This window comes from Chenopodium album, chromosome 10 (genome assembly GCF_948465745.1).
Source record: "Chenopodium album chromosome 10, dcCheAlbu1.1, whole genome shotgun sequence".
Lineage (NCBI taxonomy): Eukaryota > Viridiplantae > Streptophyta > Magnoliopsida > Caryophyllales > Amaranthaceae > Chenopodium > Chenopodium album.
In genome coordinates, this window is record NC_137843.1 from 3,710,361 (window position 1) to 3,729,136 (window position 18,776).

Genomic DNA, 18,776 nt, shown 5'->3' on the forward strand with positions numbered 1-18,776 from the left:
ATATATGAGATGGATGTTATACATTATACACCTCCAAGACTGCAAGTTATAAAAAACATGTTCATTAATTCATATTATACAAAATGCAATCACGTGTACTTAGTTCTATATACTCTGTAGTACATATATAAGAGTTGTTAAAAGACAAATCTGATCCAAAATGAACGGACATAACTAACCAATTAATTGAGCCAATACGACTCCAAATCACTCAAACACAACCCCCAAACAAACTGATCCAACATGTCACTGACTCATTCATTCACAACTCCAACACCCAATCTAACTATTATAACTTACTTCTATAAGACTATCTTCTTAACCAACACCCTTTGAGATGCATCATAAAATTTACAAGCTTTTTTTTCGACTTCAAAGTTGTTCAATACTAATTTGGGCTTCAATTAAGCCCAAAAAACAAACAATCACGGCCCAAACCAGAAACCACAATTCTCCAATTCTTCTTTCCTTTCCCAAGAAAAAAAAAAACCTTAATTCAAGAGGTTTCAAAAAAAAAAAAAATTAATTCAAGATGACCGTGCATAACTGGCCAATTGATTGACCCAACACAACTCCAAATCACTCAAACACATAAACAAACTAGCCCAACATGTCACTGAATCATTCATTCACTACTCGAACACCCTATCCAATTATTAAAACTATCTTTTTGTTGATTTGAAGCTATTGAAACAATGAAGAAATATCAACACCCTTGAAATGTATCATAAAATTTACTAAGCCCTTTTTTTTTTTCCAAACTTCAAAGTTGTTCAATAGTAGTTGGGCTTTACCCCAATAGTAGTTGGGCATAAGCCCAAGAAGAAGCCCAAAAAACAAACAATCACGGCCCAAACCCATAAACCACAATTCTCCAATTCTTCTTTCCTTTCCCAAGAAACCAAAAACCCCTCTTTCTCTCTAACTCACTTTCTCTCTCCTCTTTCTCTCTCTATCTTCAACAATGGCGGCAGCAAAAGCAAAAGACCTCGTAAGAAAACCAGTAATGGCGACAGTCCGACTAACAATCCCGGCAGGAAACGCCAAACCCGGTCCCCCTGTCGGAGCAATCCTAGGTCAACTGAAGCTAAATCTAATGGCGTTTTGCAAGGATTTCAATGCTCGTACTCAAAAGTACAAACCCGAAGCTCCAATGGCTGTCTCCCTGATCGCATACAAGGATCAAACATTCGATTACGTCATCAAATCTCCGAAAGTTTCATGGTTTCTGAAACAAGCTGCTGGTGTTGAATCTGCTAGTGGTCGACCTGGACATGTCGTCGCTTCTTCGGTGAGTTTGAAGCATGTTTATGAAATTGCTGCTATTAAGAAGGAAGATCCTGGTTGTCAACATTTGTCGATTGAAAGTATTTCTAGGTCTATTATTGGTTCTGCTAAATCTATGGGGATTAATGTTGTTAAAGAATTGGATTGAATTTTTGGTGGTTTAGGGTTAGGGTTTTTTATTTTTGTGTTATTGTTGTTGATCCTTTGAATTTTGTATTTTGTTGCCTTTTTGTTATGATTATAACAATATTACATTCTTGTTACATGTTTTTTCATGTAATTTGGACAAAATTACTCCATATATTTCAATAATCTTGATGTTTTGTTCATTTTGGTTGTGAATTGGAATTTTTGGCTTTCTTGGTTGGCTTGATTAATTGATTATCAAATGAATGTGGAAATGGCTGGGAATTTCCCAGAGAAATGTTCCAGAAATAGGAAAACCTCAAGTTGAAATCATATATATGGGTTTGATAACTTTGATTAGCTTAGAAATGGTGGAGTTTTAGAAACATTTCTGAATTCTGATAAGAACGGTGAACCCAAACCAACATTTGCAGCCTTAAAACATTTCCTTGATTGTTCACAAACTTACAAGTGTGTTGTAATAGTTTGGTGATTTGTACCAAAGTTTGAGCCCTTCTGTGATGAATTCTCTGGCAATGTCAAGTTTCGAGCGCCTTGGAGAATTTTCCTGGTGCTTGAATTGGGGTGACAGCTGAATTTCGTCGAGCTATGGAACTGTCTTGGATAAATTTCACATTCTTATCAAATAATTAGTGTACTTGACTTTTTCTGGTGAATTGAGATCCATTTGGTTAGGTTTGTCCAACGATAGAGCATGCTCCAAACCTATGTCCCTGGAGTTTTTTGTGTGAATGTGATTAAGTTAAAGCAGTCAAGAAGAACCATTGCCAAATTTAGCATGTAAATTTCACGAAATTGGGAGCTGTGTTAGTGTTAAGAGTAACAAGGGAGATATAAAATAAAGATGGCCATGGGCTGTGCCGTGAACAAAATTCTGGAAAATTGGCACAGGCACGACGGGCGGCACGATTGTTGGCCCGTGGGTCCGCAAGCCGGCACGGCCCGCCAGCCCGACACGTGGCACAACACACAGCCCACCAGACACGTGTTTTTATTATTATTATTAGCAAAACATTATTATTTTTTGCTAAATTAATAAAATTATTTATATAAACTTAAGTTGTTCAAAAAAAAAAATTATACATCGATTTTTTTTAATATACATATATATTTTTTTAAAAAAAAAAACAAAAAAAAAAAAATCGGGTTGGCCCACAGCCCGACACGGCACGGCCCGCCAGGCACGTGGACTGTGCCGTGCCGTGGGTCGAGATGTGCCAAAACTTGGCAGGGCACGGCACGGCCCGTTGAGAATCCGGAACGGCACGATGCCTATCTTTAATATTAAACAATAACATTAACTAATGCTTGAATTTGTCATATAATTTTTTTTTTTTTTTTTTTATGAAAAAGAATTTGTCATGTAAATCAACTCAATGCAAGTAATGTTGTACAAAACCCTGAGATTTTTGGCATCGACCAAAGTAAAATAAGCTGGGGAGTCTTGCCCTCGAGTCCACTGATTCCCTAGCTTAGAGTGATTCACAGCTATCGACTAATTTATATACACCGAGCTAAATGATAGCCCAGTTATTTCCAAACCATGAGTCAAAGCTGTTTTCATGTTGATCATAGTCGAGGTCAAGTCCATTTGAGCTTCAGCAAGACTTCTAAATAGTCTTGGACTTTCCAGAAACTCTGTTTCAGAGTAATCAAAATCTCTTAAATTTCCCAATTCCAGGTTCAGAAAGAAGGGTGATGTTGGTTTGTGTGATGGAACACGGAAGTGGTCTCCTCCCTCATATTTGATAGTCAGCACATAGATGAATTTAGGCAACAAGCTAGCTGGGACAAGTTTCCACCGTCCATGTTGCATTCATAGTATATATGCTACTAATGAAGTAGTCGTATACAAATAATTTACTTCCACAAAACATATTTCAAACATGTCAGTCAATAAAGGTCACAAATTTAATGTAATTAGTCTTGCCATGTGGCAATTTTCTTCTGGTTTATTCAATTCATCAAATAATACAGTAATATCAACATCGCGTAATTTTCATCCAAATTGTACAGTTTATCTTTAAATCTAGAATGTTCAACTTCTTTTTATGGATTATACTCTTGAATTGAAGGTTCTTAACCCCACTCTTTATATTAGGGCTATTCTTTTCAAACGATGATAAAAACAAAACATCAAGATACAGAGTATATTGATTGATTTTTGTTTTTTGTTGCTAACCTTAGTTTTTGTATGAGTAAATAATTTTGAGTATGCGAGCCTCATTCCTCTATGAGTTGATTATTACGAGTAATTGCCAAGTGATTGAACCATACCAAAATTACTAAGCTTTTTACATGAGTCCATTTCTATGATCTTTGTTTGTTATTCTACTTATTAGTTATTACAGTACAACACTTCAATCAATACAATACTCTTTGCTTGGCTATTCAAAGACATAAATTACGTGTAAGCTTGATTCATTTTTTCCACTATATGCTTCTTAATGCGATATAATATGTTTTTCTTTTGATACAACCACTTGCATTGCTTCTATACCAAGTAGTATTTAGATCCCTTTCACTTCACCTTATTTTTTCTGAATTGAAATTATTTTTATTCCTCCCAGTTGTGGTTCCTAAGGTGAGAATTTCCTTATTCTCTTCCCCTCATTCTCCAAGACCCTGATTTACATAACTAGACTAGTTTACATATGAAAGATTGCGATTTAGTATGGTCAATTTCCTTGCCCCTCAAACCAAACCAAACAATCCCCCCTTCCAATAGAAAAAAAGGAACAAATAAATAGAAATTTGCATGGCTTCTTACAAAAATAGGATGTTAAAATATTTCAAGTATTGTAGTTGCAAATATCACATGAGGTTTTGCTGTTCTTAAAAGCCAATAGATGACGGCTGTCCATAGCACATGTTTGACATGTTGGAAACTTGGAATAGCTTGCCTGTATAACGTCTAGGGCAGCTCCTATAGGCAATCATTGCATATACGATGACAATGTAGTAATAAAGTTGAAGTTGTAGTGGGAGTATAAAGTATCATTTAATAGGTAAATAGTATCATTAAATGTTGTAGTGGTATAAATATTATGCTAATAGTACAAATAAGTATGTAAATGGTACATCAAAATATTATACTACTGTGAGATATAATAGTACTACTAAGACATAAATAATACAATATACATGTACACTGAAACTATAAAAAGTACCATTCTAAATGCGGCTTTTCCACTTTTACTCTCCTATATTGCATATAGGGACTATGCGACAAGATGCATATTGCAACTTTTTTACCCTTCTCCTAACAGTAATTATAATTAAATTTCAAGCAACTTTTTTTTTTTTTAATTTTCATGATAAAACTAGTAAACATAATTGATTTTTTAATATTTTGTAACCATTTTTTAAGGAGTAACTTTTGACGTGCCATTTTACTCTAACTATAAATATGAGATATTTACTAAGCCAAGCTTGGCCTAATGGAAAGGAGAGCACCTCTCAACCATGAGGTTGGGGGTTCAATCCCCACAAGTGACAATTTGGGGGAGTGAGATTCCCTTATCTTCCCCCTACTCTTCCAAATTGTCTAGCCCGCTAACTTAGGCTGGGAAGCTCTGTGAGAGGTTTCGGCCTAATAGGGTTCCTTCTCCTTACTAAAAAAAAAAAAGAGAGAGATATTTTCCTCATTTGTCTCCTGGCATATTGCAATCATTTTTTTTTTCATTAATTATAAATTCATGCAAAATCTTATGGAGTATTAACTATTTATATCATATCCTTGATTTTTTCTCTTCCCTAAATTTAAATACGTATTTGAAAAAAAAAAATCTTTGTAACACTGTACCAAATTAAATTACAACCCTTGATAAAGACCGTGTACCAATCCTACATACATACGCCAAAAAGGTTTTTGTTTGACTTACCTATCATTTGCCTGTAATCACATTTCCAACAATTCCATTCATTAGAAATACAAATCCCAAAAATCCAAATCCCTTCAATTTCATTTCCCTATCCCAAATTATCATCAACTCAAATTAAAATCCCTAAAATTTAATTTCAATTGTGATCTTCCCAGAAACACCCACAATTCAAAACCACTTAATTCTTATCTGGGTAGTTCCATAAACCTTTAAATTCAGAAAAAGCTGGGATTGTTTTGAGATAGAAAACAATATGGGGTTTAGGAAGAATGAAAATGAAGCAGGATCAAGCTCAAATTCAATCCCAATTGCAAGAGAAGATACCCCACTTTTAGGTAAATCAAAGCAATCTTCTGGGTTCAAAACTTTAGCAAACATTTTTATTGCTGTTGTAGGATCTGGTGTTCTTGGTTTACCTTATACTTTCATGAAAGCGGGTTGGTTGTTTGGTATGATTACCCTCTTTTCAATTGCTCTTTTAACTTACTATTGTATGATGTTATTGGTTTATACTAGAAGAAAGCTTGAATCTGTTAATGAATATTCGAAAATCAATTCGTTTGGTGATCTGGGTTTTGCTGTTTGCGGATCAGTTGGGAAATTATGTGTTGATTTTATGATAATTTTATCACAAGCTGGGTTTTGTGTTAGTTATATGATATTTATTTCGAATACTTTTGCACATTTGTTTAATAGTACTGATTCTCAGGCTCATAGTTATCTGGGTCTTACCCCTAAAAAATGGTACATTTGGGGTTGTCTTCCTTTGCAATTAGGGTTGAATTCAATTCCAACATTGACCCATTTAGCCCCTTTGAGTATTTTTGCTGATGTTGTGCAACTTGGAGCAATGGGTGTTGTGATGGGGAAAGATGCAGTTATTATTGCTAATAATAGGCCTGTTGTTCAGGCATTTGGAGGGTGGAATGTGTTCTTCTATTGTGTTGGTGTTTGTACTTATTCGTTTGAAGGGATTGGAATGGTTTTGCCCTTGGAAAGCGAGGCGAGGAATAAGAAGAACTATGGATTGGTGTTGGGTTTGGCAACAGGAATGATTTCCATCTTGTATGCTATATTTGGTGTAATGGGTTACCTTGCTTTCGGGAACGAAACAAGGGATATAATCACCACCAACATCGGAACCGGGTTTTTGAGCACTTTGGTGCAACTAGGGTTGTGTATTAACCTTTTCTTCTCATGCCCATTAATGATGAACCCAGTTTATGAGGTGTTGGATAGAAGGCTAAGTCAAGGGAGCTATACCTTGTGGTCTAGATGGTTGGTGATTTTCTTGGTGGCTTTGATTGCCTTATTTGTGCCCAATTTCACCGATTTCTTGTCACTTGTTGGAAGCAGTGTGTGCGTTGCGTTGGGTTTTGTTTTCCCTGCTCTCTTCCACTTCATTGTTTTCAAGGATGAGGCAGGTTTGGGAAAGCTGATCTTGGATGGAGCAATTGTTGTCATAGGCATTATTCTTGGTGTCTCTGGTACTATGATTTCTCTGAGGGAGATTTTCGGTACCAAAGCTTGATTTTTGCAAAAACTGTTGTATGGTTTCTCAACATTAGTCAATTATTTACTTGAGTACTCGTGTCAGACGTTCGTGTTCAAGTGTAGGACTTGGCTAAATTATGGAACAAAAACCATGGTTCAGGTGTAAAGTGAAGTATCACAAGTGTTTATACCCTTGTCAGAGTGTTGATGGTGTGATAGCACAGAGTCAAGTAGCTGTATTCTGTATGCCTGTATGGTTGGTCGGAGTGTCAAGATATGGCATAACACAAGTACTTGAGATGTTATGAACAGCACAATTCTGTATCATAAGTGTGTATAACCCTAGATTTGGTATGATCAAGTGTTTAATGTGATCATTTTTTTTGCATGATCAATCATGATATATGTGCAAAAACTTCAAATTGTCTGATAATGATAATAATCAAATTACATTTCTTTTCAGTGAGAAATTTCATGCTAATTTCCTTCTGTTGCTTGCATTGCTTGTATATTTGGTCTCTCTGGTCAATATTGGTGGGTTTCACAAAATGGTAGAACTAGTAGAAAATATCCCATGAGATTTTGTCAGTTTACTTCGTTCATTCTGCGAAAGCAGCAACGTCGTCTGCATGATTGTTTTTTCTGTTTTGAGGCATCAAAATCTGCGTTTATCTGCGTGATTGTTTTTTCTGTTTTGAGGTATCAATGACAACAAAATGCCAGTTTTCATTGTTTGTTTTTCGTGAAGATGTAATTTTCACATCTTCACTTTACCATGTTATGCAACGTTGATGGTTTGCCTCCCTCGCCATTGGGTATTGGCTTTAGCCTTTTAAGCTCACGCATACGTAATCTAGCTCGCTAGTTTGCATTTTTTTTTTTTATTTTCCGTGAAAGTGACTGCAGAGGAAACGTTATTAGTAGCCGGATGGACTTCGCCTTGTTTTCTGATAGGAAACGGGCAACTTATGTCTAGAAAATCGCCAAATATTTAAATAAAATAACGTCTAGATTCATCTTAAATCCATCTATTTTCTGATTATTGGACAGTTTCTGCGTTGGAAGTTTGTAACAGTCAGATAAGAAAGAACTTTCCTGGTAGTAACATCATAACAAGCTTCTTTTTTTTCTTTTTTTTTTTTTTTTTTTAAGGGGAACATTATAAAATGCTTAAGCATGCCAAAAGTACAAGTCTTTTAAGAGAAAATATATAGCACTCATTTTAGCAGTTGCCAAAAAGAAAACACGCTCATTCTAGATTATTTTGTTTAAGGTATATATTATACATTTATACACCTTATATCATGCAACAACCGAGAAAAAGTGTAAAAAAATGTATGAAATCCTCATTCACGTGTGTTTATTTGGAGAAAATTTCTTTTCAAAATCAACTGAAAAAATGGGACGAAGAGAGTAGTCATCATTGGTTACTCCGATTAATTAATCTATTTGTATTACTTGTATTAGTAACGAAAATATGTTATCATGCTGACGTCATAGTCATCTTCCGATAAGAACGCAAGGCAATGAGGCATAGCATATTGTACTTGATATATGGGGGAGGAAAAAGAGGAAACAAATTGATAAGGAGTGCACTAATGCATGCGTAATTTGTATAACTTTAATTTGGAGTGGGTTTCTATATTTTAATCATCCAATTCACCGTCATGTTTGGTAATGACATTTATGCGTGTATACCCCTATAATTAATTATGTTAATTTTGTACTAACCACTTTGTTTACAAATTAAGTGTATGGTAGCAGCAAACAAGTAGCACATTAATGACACTGCCATTTGTTGATTGCTACACTATATTGTACGGAGTATACTTTAATAACTATAACTATATTGATCATTTATACGAAGAATAAGCTATAAAACAATTTTATAGCTTATATAAAACCATGTTATAGAGTGGTGTGTGCAATATCACATCATTCATTACATCAACATGAAATTATATACCATCAGACAGTAGTATCTTGTGTGTAGTTTGTAATCTTTGTATGCCTGAAATACAAGTACTTCTGGTTTTAGTTTTTGTGTTATCTAGTTTACATTGGAATTAAGTCGTTATCTTAAGAGTTTGAGTTTCAACATCCAACTTGAAGTCCAACCTGCCCAACTTATGAGGGCCAGTTTACCTAGGCCCAATTTTCTAGTTTATGTTCTACTTGGAAACTCTGTATGAAAACAACATACAATAATCATCTATCAATACCTAATATACTTATACACTTATATACGAGTATTAAAAGTAGAATTTTTTGGAGGGATTTCTCCCTCATAAACCCTAATTTATTTTATTTTATTTTATTTTTTTTTAAAATTTATCCTATAACTTCATCATTTATTCTTATAAATGACTATTGAGTTATATTTTTAGAGGCTTTTATAATTCAATTACTAATAATTTTAAAGATCAAGCATGATTTGGGAATCATCTACCGGTTAGTTTACTAGAAATAGGATCATTTAAATATGTTAACTTGTTAAGGGTCTAATTCTCCGTTCTTTAAAACGAGAAAAGAGCATTTGAAAAACTTAAATGAGCTTTTGTTCTAATGACAAATAATTGTCACAAGTTTAAAACTCTCTCCTCCATTTATAAATCAATATTATTATCTTTTATGTCTCATTTAGTATTTTAGACCAGAAAAAAAAAAATAAAAAATAAAAAAATCTAAATGTAATAAGCATAACTAACTCATACCCTAATCATATACCCCTTGAAAACTAACTGATAACATAATTCAATTTTTTACCCCAAGATATCGAGAAAGTGGTTATCGTGACTTTTTAAGAGAGTAGAAAGATACGTATTGAACCATATTCTATCACAAAATAGTCAACTTGGGAACACAAGTGAACGCTTGAAAATAGATGAGAAGATAAAGCATCCTCTACATCCAAGCATATGTACATGATGAAGTTCGAATTTGTAACCTCATAGTCACAAAATGAATTTCTCACCATCTTTACCAAATAAAATTAGTTTAAGTAATCACTGTGACATGACCCAACCCGAGTGAACTAACTTAATTGTCACCTCACAATACCAATACCAAAACCAAGACTTACAAAGTCACAAACCAAACGAAGCCTTACTGAAAAGGCGCACAAACTCATATCCTTGGAGGGCAAAGTTGTTAAATGGTCCACAAACCATGATCCAATCCCACTAAAATTTTATTAAAAAAAAATAGGACCATTGATTTTGATTTTGATCTCTCTTAAATATCAATAATAAGGTGAGAAAGATATAAGAAAAAAGAAAGAAAAAGAGAGAAAAGTGGAAGAAGTCTTGAAATTGAAGGCCACATATAATTACAGCAAACCCAAAATCTCTCCTTTCTCTTTCTCTCTCTCCCCCCAAATCATCTGAAAAATACCCATTTCATCTCATCAACAAAGCTAGCTTTTTGAATCATACCCAGATCAAATCGACCCCCAAATTCATTAATTTCGCCCAGAAAATTCAAAATCAAATTCAATTCAAACTCATTTGATCAATTTGAAAAATGTCGTGTTCATCATCATCTGGGTCAGAGGAAGATGAGGAGGAGTTCGATTCATATAGAAAAGGAGGTTATCATGCGGTGAGAGTTGGTGATTCCTTTAATGGCGGACGTTACATTGCTCAGAGAAAATTGGGGTGGGGTCAATTTTCTACTGTTTGGCTTGCTTATGACACTCGGAATTCCGTATGTTTCTTCTTCTTCATATTGATCTGATCACTTTATTAATTTTTAATTTTAATTTCTATTCTATGTATTTTGGGAATTTTGCTGCAATTTTGTTTGTATTGGATCATATTTTTGTGGACCCATGATTTAGGTTTTATGAATTATTGTTGGGGTTTGTTTATATGGGTATTTGTTGGATGAATTAGTGAAATGAGTTGTCTTTATCTTGCTTAGATTGCAATTATTCAGTGGTTTACCTACCAATGATAGTTATGATCCTTAATTATTTGCAATAGGGTGTCCTACCTTTGGGCTGTAGGGTATGTTGAGTATTGAAGATCACATCTTCATGTAATCAGGGAAGAAAGGGCAAAATGAGTACTTTTAGTAATATATTGATTATATCTTTACTGTAGCTAAAATTGGCCCCTTTTTGACATAGTATAACATTGTAATTTGGCAAAGCAATGTTGTCATTGGATATGGAATCATGGATCGTTAGTGTTGTGCACGATGGGAACTGTAAGCTTTTAAGTAGTTGATGGCCTATTTTGTGTGAATGGTGTTATAATGTATATTGACAGCTCGTTTGGTAGATAGTTATAAATAAAGGTAATGGGAATGAATTGATGTGTAACTTGGCAAGCAAAATAACATGCTAATTTTCACAGTATAAATGTTCATTACTATCCAACGTTACTCCAAATGGTAATGGATGGTAATAAAAATTTGGGGTGCACTGTTATTAACATGGCCTAATGATAATGGACTTTGTTTTCTGAGATAAGTGTATATTCATTCTCTTTACCATCATTTATTATCATGGACCAAACAAATTTTAAATGAAATACTCTGTAAAAGCATAAATACTCAGTTGGTTTTCTTAACTTGTTTACTTAATCTATGTTCCTCATATTTAACTTCAAGACAAAATCTTTTGTTTGAGATGTAATTCCTTTAATCTTGTTGAATTTTTTTACTCTATGCAAGCTACCCTTTCGAGGCTTCATTAATAACAAATAATTAAACTTATGTTATATTTAACAAATAATTTATTACCTACTCAAAGTTTAATTAGTGACAACAGCTATACTAGGTATGGTATCATTCTCATTGCTGTAATGCAAATTTTAATGATACTAACATTACTGAGATGCAGATATTGCTTCTTAATCAGTTTATTTTTAGCTTAGCTAGCACTAGAAATTATCTGAGTTGAGCAATTGAAAAATTTTCATCCTTTTTTACAAATGTCCTCCTAAAGTGACACTTGCTTGAAAATGTGGAACTTTGTAATTTTGTTGTCTTTGGACTGAATGATCAAAATATATTACATTGGTGTAATTTTTTTTTTTTTTGGGTATTTCCCACATGTCTTCATGGGTATGAATGATATCTAACCATGTTATAGCTAAAGAAAAACGTCTCAGTCATATGGGCTTAATCTTTGTCAGAAATTGAATTGATCGCCGGTCTGTGCTTTATGTTTCAATGACCCCCTCTCCCCGGATTTTTTTTTTTCTTCACATTTTGTATTTGTACCAGCTTTTATATGTTGTAATGGATTGTTAATCAACAATATTGCTCAAGAATTGTTTTTCGTGAGCATTTGATGTATGTCCTTTTCCATATTAGGGTTCAATTTGCTTGGTAAAAACTAATTTGAGTATTGTTACATTATATTGCTCTCCCAAAGTCGCAACTTCTAACCTCCTCCTACATTGATAGTACTAGATTTTAAATAAGTCTGAATATAAATATAGGTAGAATTCAAGCCATATCCTGATTTTAAGAACCTTTTGTTTATACTTTTTATGTTTCAAGAGTATCTTTGTTGGGCGATGGTGTTAAGATAAAGAAAGAGATGGGAGATTAGGTTGATAGAGAATGTCAGAAACAAAGAGACAGGGAAGACAAAAAGGAATATGTGAATTTTCTAATATTCGATGCTGAATGGGGTCTTAATTTTGCACCAATATCTCATGAGCCATTATTAGTCAATTCTTTCTGTTCGGCATGAAAAATTCTGAGAATATTTTTTTTTTTTTTTTTTGGTTTTTTCTCTCTCTCTCTTGGGTAGTTTAGATCACGTGCAATATGGAACGAGACGATTGATATCAATGATCAGTGTAGACTAGCATTTGAGTGTAATTTTAAATAGTGCTACTATTAGATTAGCTCCTAATTGGACTCGTTCCTCTTAGTGAGTGAGATTTTTGTATGAATAAAGATTTGATGAATGGAAAGGAACCGCATGTGGAGAACCACACATATTTTCACAAATTTCAAGGATTGACAAATACTTTAGAAATGGCGTGGTTGGAATTCAATCAAGAAAAGCTGTTGTTGAATATTTGAGGTCTTCCAACTTGCTTAGTAATTGTACTGTTGGATATTGGTGATGATGTGATATTGTCAATCAATAAGAGAAGTATCATATTGATGCTTTCTTCCACTTGAGTTGTTACTCTGTATATGTGTCTGGCTATATGTTTATGTACAAAGGAGTATTGAACCCATGTTCAAATTTCATGGAGTACAGTGTATGTTATTTTTTCAAATATACGATCACAGTCTCTGTACCTTTTTTCAAATATACACATGAACCAGGGATAGGAAGCCACTGGGTTATATATTCTACTTGGTTGTATTCCCATCCCTCCCCCATTCCAATTACAGTCAAATTGAAAGCACATCTATCCAAATGTTTTGACTCTTGAGTGAGTTTCCCCCTTTATACTTTCACAGTCAAAATGAACAAGAAAGTGTATGTTTTGCATGTTTACAACAGCTCAAAACGCAGAAAGTTTGTAGAACAGTTTTTACTGCTTTGCTTGGAAATGTCGAAAGCTTTTTGATAGAATTAAAACCCTTTGTTCTTGAAATTATTGAATTTGACCCTTTTTCTTTTCTCTATGTTCTGTTACTTTCTTTATTTGTTCTGCGCTTCTTGATAGTTCTTAACTTCTTATGTCCATTATTGCATCTCTTTAATATTTTATAATTCAATTTATGGTGCCTGTATTTGTATCAGGGTTTTGTGGCTTTGAAGATACAGAAAAGTGCGATGCAGTTTGCTCAGGCTGCTCTTCATGAAATTGAAGTCCTTTCAGCAATTGCTGATGGAGACCAGACTCATTCTAAGTATGTTGTTCGATTGATCGATCACTTTAAGCATTCAGGCCCTAATGGGCAGCATCTGTGCATGGTTCTTGAATTTCTTGGAGATAGCTTGCTCCGTTTAATTAGATACAATCATCACAAAGGTATGGATTTGGACAAAGTTAGGGAAATCTGCAAATGTGTTTTGATGGGCTTGGATTATTTGCATCGGGAATGTAATATAATCCACACAGACTTAAAGCCAGAAAATATTCTTCTTGTCTCTCCCATTGATCCATCTAAAGATCCAGTAAAGTCTGGATTTACCCCAATTCTTGAGAAGCCTGAAGGAGGAAACCAAAATGGTGGAGGAGCGTCAATGAGTTTGATCGAGAAAAAGCTTAAGAGGAGGGCAAAGATGGCAGTGGCCAGGATATCTGAGAGAAGGGCTTCCATGGGTATGCAACAGCGCCCAAAACCTCAGAGATCACTAGAAGGGATTGATTTGAAGTGCAAAGTTGTAGACTTTGGAAATGCTTGTTGGGCTGATCGACAGTTCATGGAAGAAATACAGACAAGGCAGTATAGAGCTCCTGAAGTTATTATCCGATCAGGCTATACCACATCTGCTGACTTGTGGTCATTTGCTTGTACAGCTTTTGAGCTTGCTACAGGGGACATGTTGTTTACTCCTAAGGGGGGACAAGGATTTACAGATGATGAGGTAGACAATTTTTGTCATCAATCAAGTTCTCCATAGTTCAGAAGTTCTGTCTAAATCTCAAATAATACAGTAGTTGCTAGTGTGTGTGCTAAAGTTGTGAGTTGTTGATGGTGAACTATAAAAAACTAAGATTAGCCCCACACATCATTTTTGGTGAAATGAGATTATGTTACATAATTTGCTGTCTGTTCTCATCGTGTCGTTACTCTCCCTCCTTTTCGTTTGATTGAGGCATGCAGCGCACTTGTGCTGATAGTAACCTCTTTGGCCAGGTGGGGGAGGGTTGGGGGAGGAGGCTTGAGGGAGTTTACCTTCTAGTTTAATTTTGTTATATTATTGTACCCTACATTGGCAGATTTAGTGCCTGACATGCCTTTCTTGCTATTTCTTACAGAATATGAATTCAGTCTGCTGCTCTGTTCTTTGCTCTCTCTTGTAAAATGGAATTGTTTCTCTTGCATTGTTTTTGTCCCGTGATGTTAAGTAGCCATATTCACATCTGAAATGGAGTAATTACTTTACTTGAGAATATTTATCTTTTTATAAAATCTTGATTACTTTCTGCATTTGTTATAGGATCATCTTGCCCTGATGATGGAACTCCTGGGAAAGATGCCTAAGAAGGTGAGCTAGCATCTCAATTTTCTTCCTTTTTTGGTTCCCAATTAGGTTGCTGACCTGTAGTTTGTCAATGTTTGCTTGTGCAGATAGCCAATGGAGGAGCGCGTTCTAAAGATTTTTTTGATAGATATGGGGATCTTAAGAGGATCAGAAGACTCAAATACTGGTCGCTTGATCGATTGCTTGTCGATAAGTATAAATTCTCAGAAGAAGATGCTCGTGACTTTGCTGATTTTCTGTGCCCCATATTTGATTTTGCTCCTGAGAAACGGCCCACTGCCCAACAGTGCCTGCAACACCCTTGGCTTAACCCGAAACTGACCTCTAACGATAATTCTAATGATAAAAAATTAGCTGTTGGGATGAAGAGCCTTCAAATTTAGATAGCTAATGAAGAAAAGACCACATTTACATGTTATCTGCAAAGTTCATCTCTCTTCTTGCTTCCTGCACAGTGAAGAAATTACCCCACGATTTGATTTCAGTTTTTTGCCTTGGCTACAATAAGGTTACAAGAATTTCTATAACCCCTCATTCCCCCCTCTAGAGGGTTATATATATTTCTCATTATACCTGATGTAATATATAATGATTGAATTTTTTTGGCGATGATGTAATGTTATAGCGAGAATTTTGGTCGAAGTTTGTTAATTAGTTTGAAAGGGTGTAAATCTGGGTTTTTTCTATGAATGTGGAAAATGCTATTCTCTCATTGTGTACTTGCCTTTTGCTTTCTTGTGTATTTACACCCTTTCACAGTTTCAGTCTTCTATTGTTCGCCTTTCTCTGAGCATGCCATGGAAGAAAAAATTATCTGGAATCCATTGTTCCTCTTTGGTTGAAAACGGTAGAACACTTCATCTGAAGCAGCTTCTCATCTGAAGGTGAGAATAGATATGGTGTGAGGGGTGAGCAAAAATTCCGGGTACCCGGAATTGGAACTGGAACCGGTTAGAAACCGGCGGGTTCGGATCTTGAATTGGACCCGGTGGTTCCAATTCCAGGTAATAAATTTAATATATATTAAACTAAATATAGTTTTTTCTTAAAAAAAAATATGTTAAATGTATCTAGTTAGTAAAATAAGAAAATATATATTATTAATATCTAACCTAAACAAAATAGTTTTATGCAATCATGCATATATAAATATAAGTATTAAATGCTAAAAATGAAAATGGATCAAAATAAGTATTAAATTTGTATTAAAATTTAATAATTATGTACATAAGTGGGTATCTGGAACCGGACCCGGTATGCGGCGGTTCCAATTCCAATTCCTAAAGTTTAAGACATTGGTTGAAGTGGTTCCAATTTCAATTTCGAATTTTAGGATCCGGTACCAACCAATTCCGGGTTCAGTTCCTAAAAATTTGACCGGGTACCCAGTTTGCTCACCCCTAGTGAGATTGGTGTCGCCTAAGGAGGTGCAGATTTTGGCAAAGGTCCTTTAAATCCTTTGACCTTGGCTGAAAAATAAATATGAAGTAGAAATTAGAATAATCTTCTCTTAAAATTAAATCTTGACCTATCAATCAAAATATAAAATATAAAAGCTCTGTTGTTTGTTTGCATGTTATTGTTGTTGATGTCTCAATTATACAGTGCGGAGTAGTATTTAAGTTGTTCGGGGTTTCATGTAGCTTACGAGCAATAAATTTCGATAAAGCCAATTGACTGAGAATGCTTGGGGTATAATGGTCAAAACGTTCCACTATCATTGAATCATGGATAACAATGTAAAATCTTGTAAAGATACAAAACCTAAAAAAATAAAGAGATAATAAAAGTCATAAAACTTGTAACAAGATATGTTTAGTTGATTACCACATTAACACCAAACAAATAGACTAGTAAGAGTCAATTTTCGTTTGAAATGGACATTTAAATAGATTTGATGTGAAAACTATTATGGCAATAGTGGATAAAGTGAGCAAGTGAGAAAGGTAGGTATATCTCAACAATTTGCTAAAGTTATCAAATTCTGCTTTTGCATACATACGTAAAGCTTGTTTAATTAAAGCGTATCTACCTCGTAAATTTCATCATTCAAATGTACGGATTTTTTTTTTTTTTTTTGAGATTTTTCTTTAAATTTTAATTTGGAGCTTCCTCAATCATTTGATATACGGACTATGTCATTGACTCTTCTCCAAAGTCCAAATTCTGTTTTCATTATAGAATAATAGTTTCCCGTTGAGCTTGGTTTTTTACGGAAGTGTTTTTAGTAGCACCTTAAAACCTTTACTCAAAGAACTGTTTGTTGAGCAGTGAGCAAAAGAATGGTGCTGCAAAAGCTCGTCCTTGCACCACATATGTAAATTGCACGGATTTGTTTCCTATTTTACAACTTGCATACTGTTGCCTGTGTGACTATTGGTTAATCCAAGATTCCAAGGTGGTCGCACCATAAGAGGGAACAAATTGGTGATCAATAAGTTCTTGAGGCTTAACATCAAGAAAAGTCAATTCGAGCTAAGATGTAAGGCCTTGTTCATTTAAGCTTCTGGCAAAGCAAAACAAATTCCAGCACAACAGACTAGGAGTCAGCATAGCAAATTAAGTCAGCAAAGCATGGGTCAGCAAAATAGAGCAGATTTCAGCAGAGTAAAGTACAGCACAGCACATCAGCTCTAAAGGGCAGGGCCTAACTCTATTGGAAGGGGGTATTTGAGAGGGATAGAGTTCATTGTATCACTTCTTTTCATAACTACAAGTAATTTCATTTTCATTATCACTATTTATTACCTCCTACTGCCCCCGTGTTTAAATAAATGAAATGTTTTGACTTTCACGAAGCTTTAGGAAAGTTAGTTGAATTTATTAAAATAATAGATAGTGGGGTATAAGTTGAGGAGATTGAAGAGAGTAAAGGATTTTGTGGGAACCATTAGTTAGTAGAATATTATTAAAAAGTAGAGTGAATATTATTTTTAAAAAAAAAATAGAGATAAGTTACTTAAAAATAAAACATTTCATTTATTAAACGAGTTGTAAGAGACTAAAAAGCTACTTGTAGCCTTGTACACCACCTTTTGAGAAAAAGGGGGGTGGGATGGAGGTGAAGGAGTGGAGGGGTTATGATTTTTAGTACACAAATGTTGTGATGAAATTTATAAGAGCTTACTATTGTCATCTAACCTAAATGGACAAAACATCATTACCTCACACTTTTGACAAAGCTCCTAATCACGTTAAGGTCATCAAGGGATCACATGTACACAATCTTACCTATGAAATTATAAATTGGGCATACAATCTCTTTTGACCATCTTATTACTAATGCAAACTTTTAATAAACACAAGATTATCTTACTTTTGAGATCAAATTCTTATAATATTTCTCGGTTAACGGGTCTGTTCTGATTTACTGAGCTGAGCTGAATTGAATATAATATTTTATGAGATAAGGAAATTAGAAACTAAACTGAACTGAAAATAAGATGAAGAGAACAGGCCCTTCTTCTCAAGATAGTTCCTCGTCAGCTTGATTGAGGATTGAAGGCTAAGGTCTGGTTTAATGAGAGTAGCAAACTAATTTTGTGATTGCTCACATAATTGAGCCATTCTAAAAGCATTTAATGATTTAAGAGTTTTTTCTCAGCAAACTCGATGATTAAACAAAAAGAATGTGGATATAGAATGTTGCCATGCTGAAAGGAAGCAGAGTAAAACAGTATAATCAATGAAACTCAACAATTAGAATAAGGTGGCAAAAAGCTAGCTGCAAAAAATAACTCCTGATAATTCATAATTCTGTTTCACCGAATTCTCAGAATCTCATATATTGTAATTTTTCTGCCAATTTCCATTAATAGTTCCAAGACTTC

General features: G+C 34.5%; 2 protein-coding genes and 1 pseudogene across 2 annotated transcripts; all 3 read left to right on the plus strand.

Annotated features, from left to right (window-relative positions):
* Positions 1-918: 918 nt before the first annotated feature.
* LOC145563171 (uncharacterized) lies at positions 919-1,616 on the plus strand. Its single transcript, XM_081623603.1, has one exon. It carries the CDS (start codon positions 965-967, stop codon positions 1,433-1,435), a length of 471 nt encoding a protein of 156 aa, XP_081479729.1. The 5' UTR covers positions 919-964; the 3' UTR covers positions 1,436-1,616.
* Positions 1,617-5,300: 3,684 nt separating this feature from the next.
* Positions 5,301-7,282, plus strand: LOC145561966 (amino acid transporter AVT3C pseudogene; annotated as a pseudogene).
* A 2,779-nt stretch (positions 7,283-10,061) lies between these two features.
* On the plus strand, positions 10,062-15,658 carry LOC145561967 (uncharacterized). Its single transcript, XM_081622105.1, has 4 exons — positions 10,062-10,517; positions 13,534-14,325; positions 14,902-14,949; positions 15,033-15,658. The coding sequence occupies exons 1-4, from the start codon at positions 10,335-10,337 to the stop codon at positions 15,327-15,329; spliced, it is 1,320 nt and encodes a 439-aa protein (XP_081478231.1). The 5' UTR covers positions 10,062-10,334; the 3' UTR covers positions 15,330-15,658.
* Positions 15,659-18,776: the final 3,118 nt, after the last annotated feature.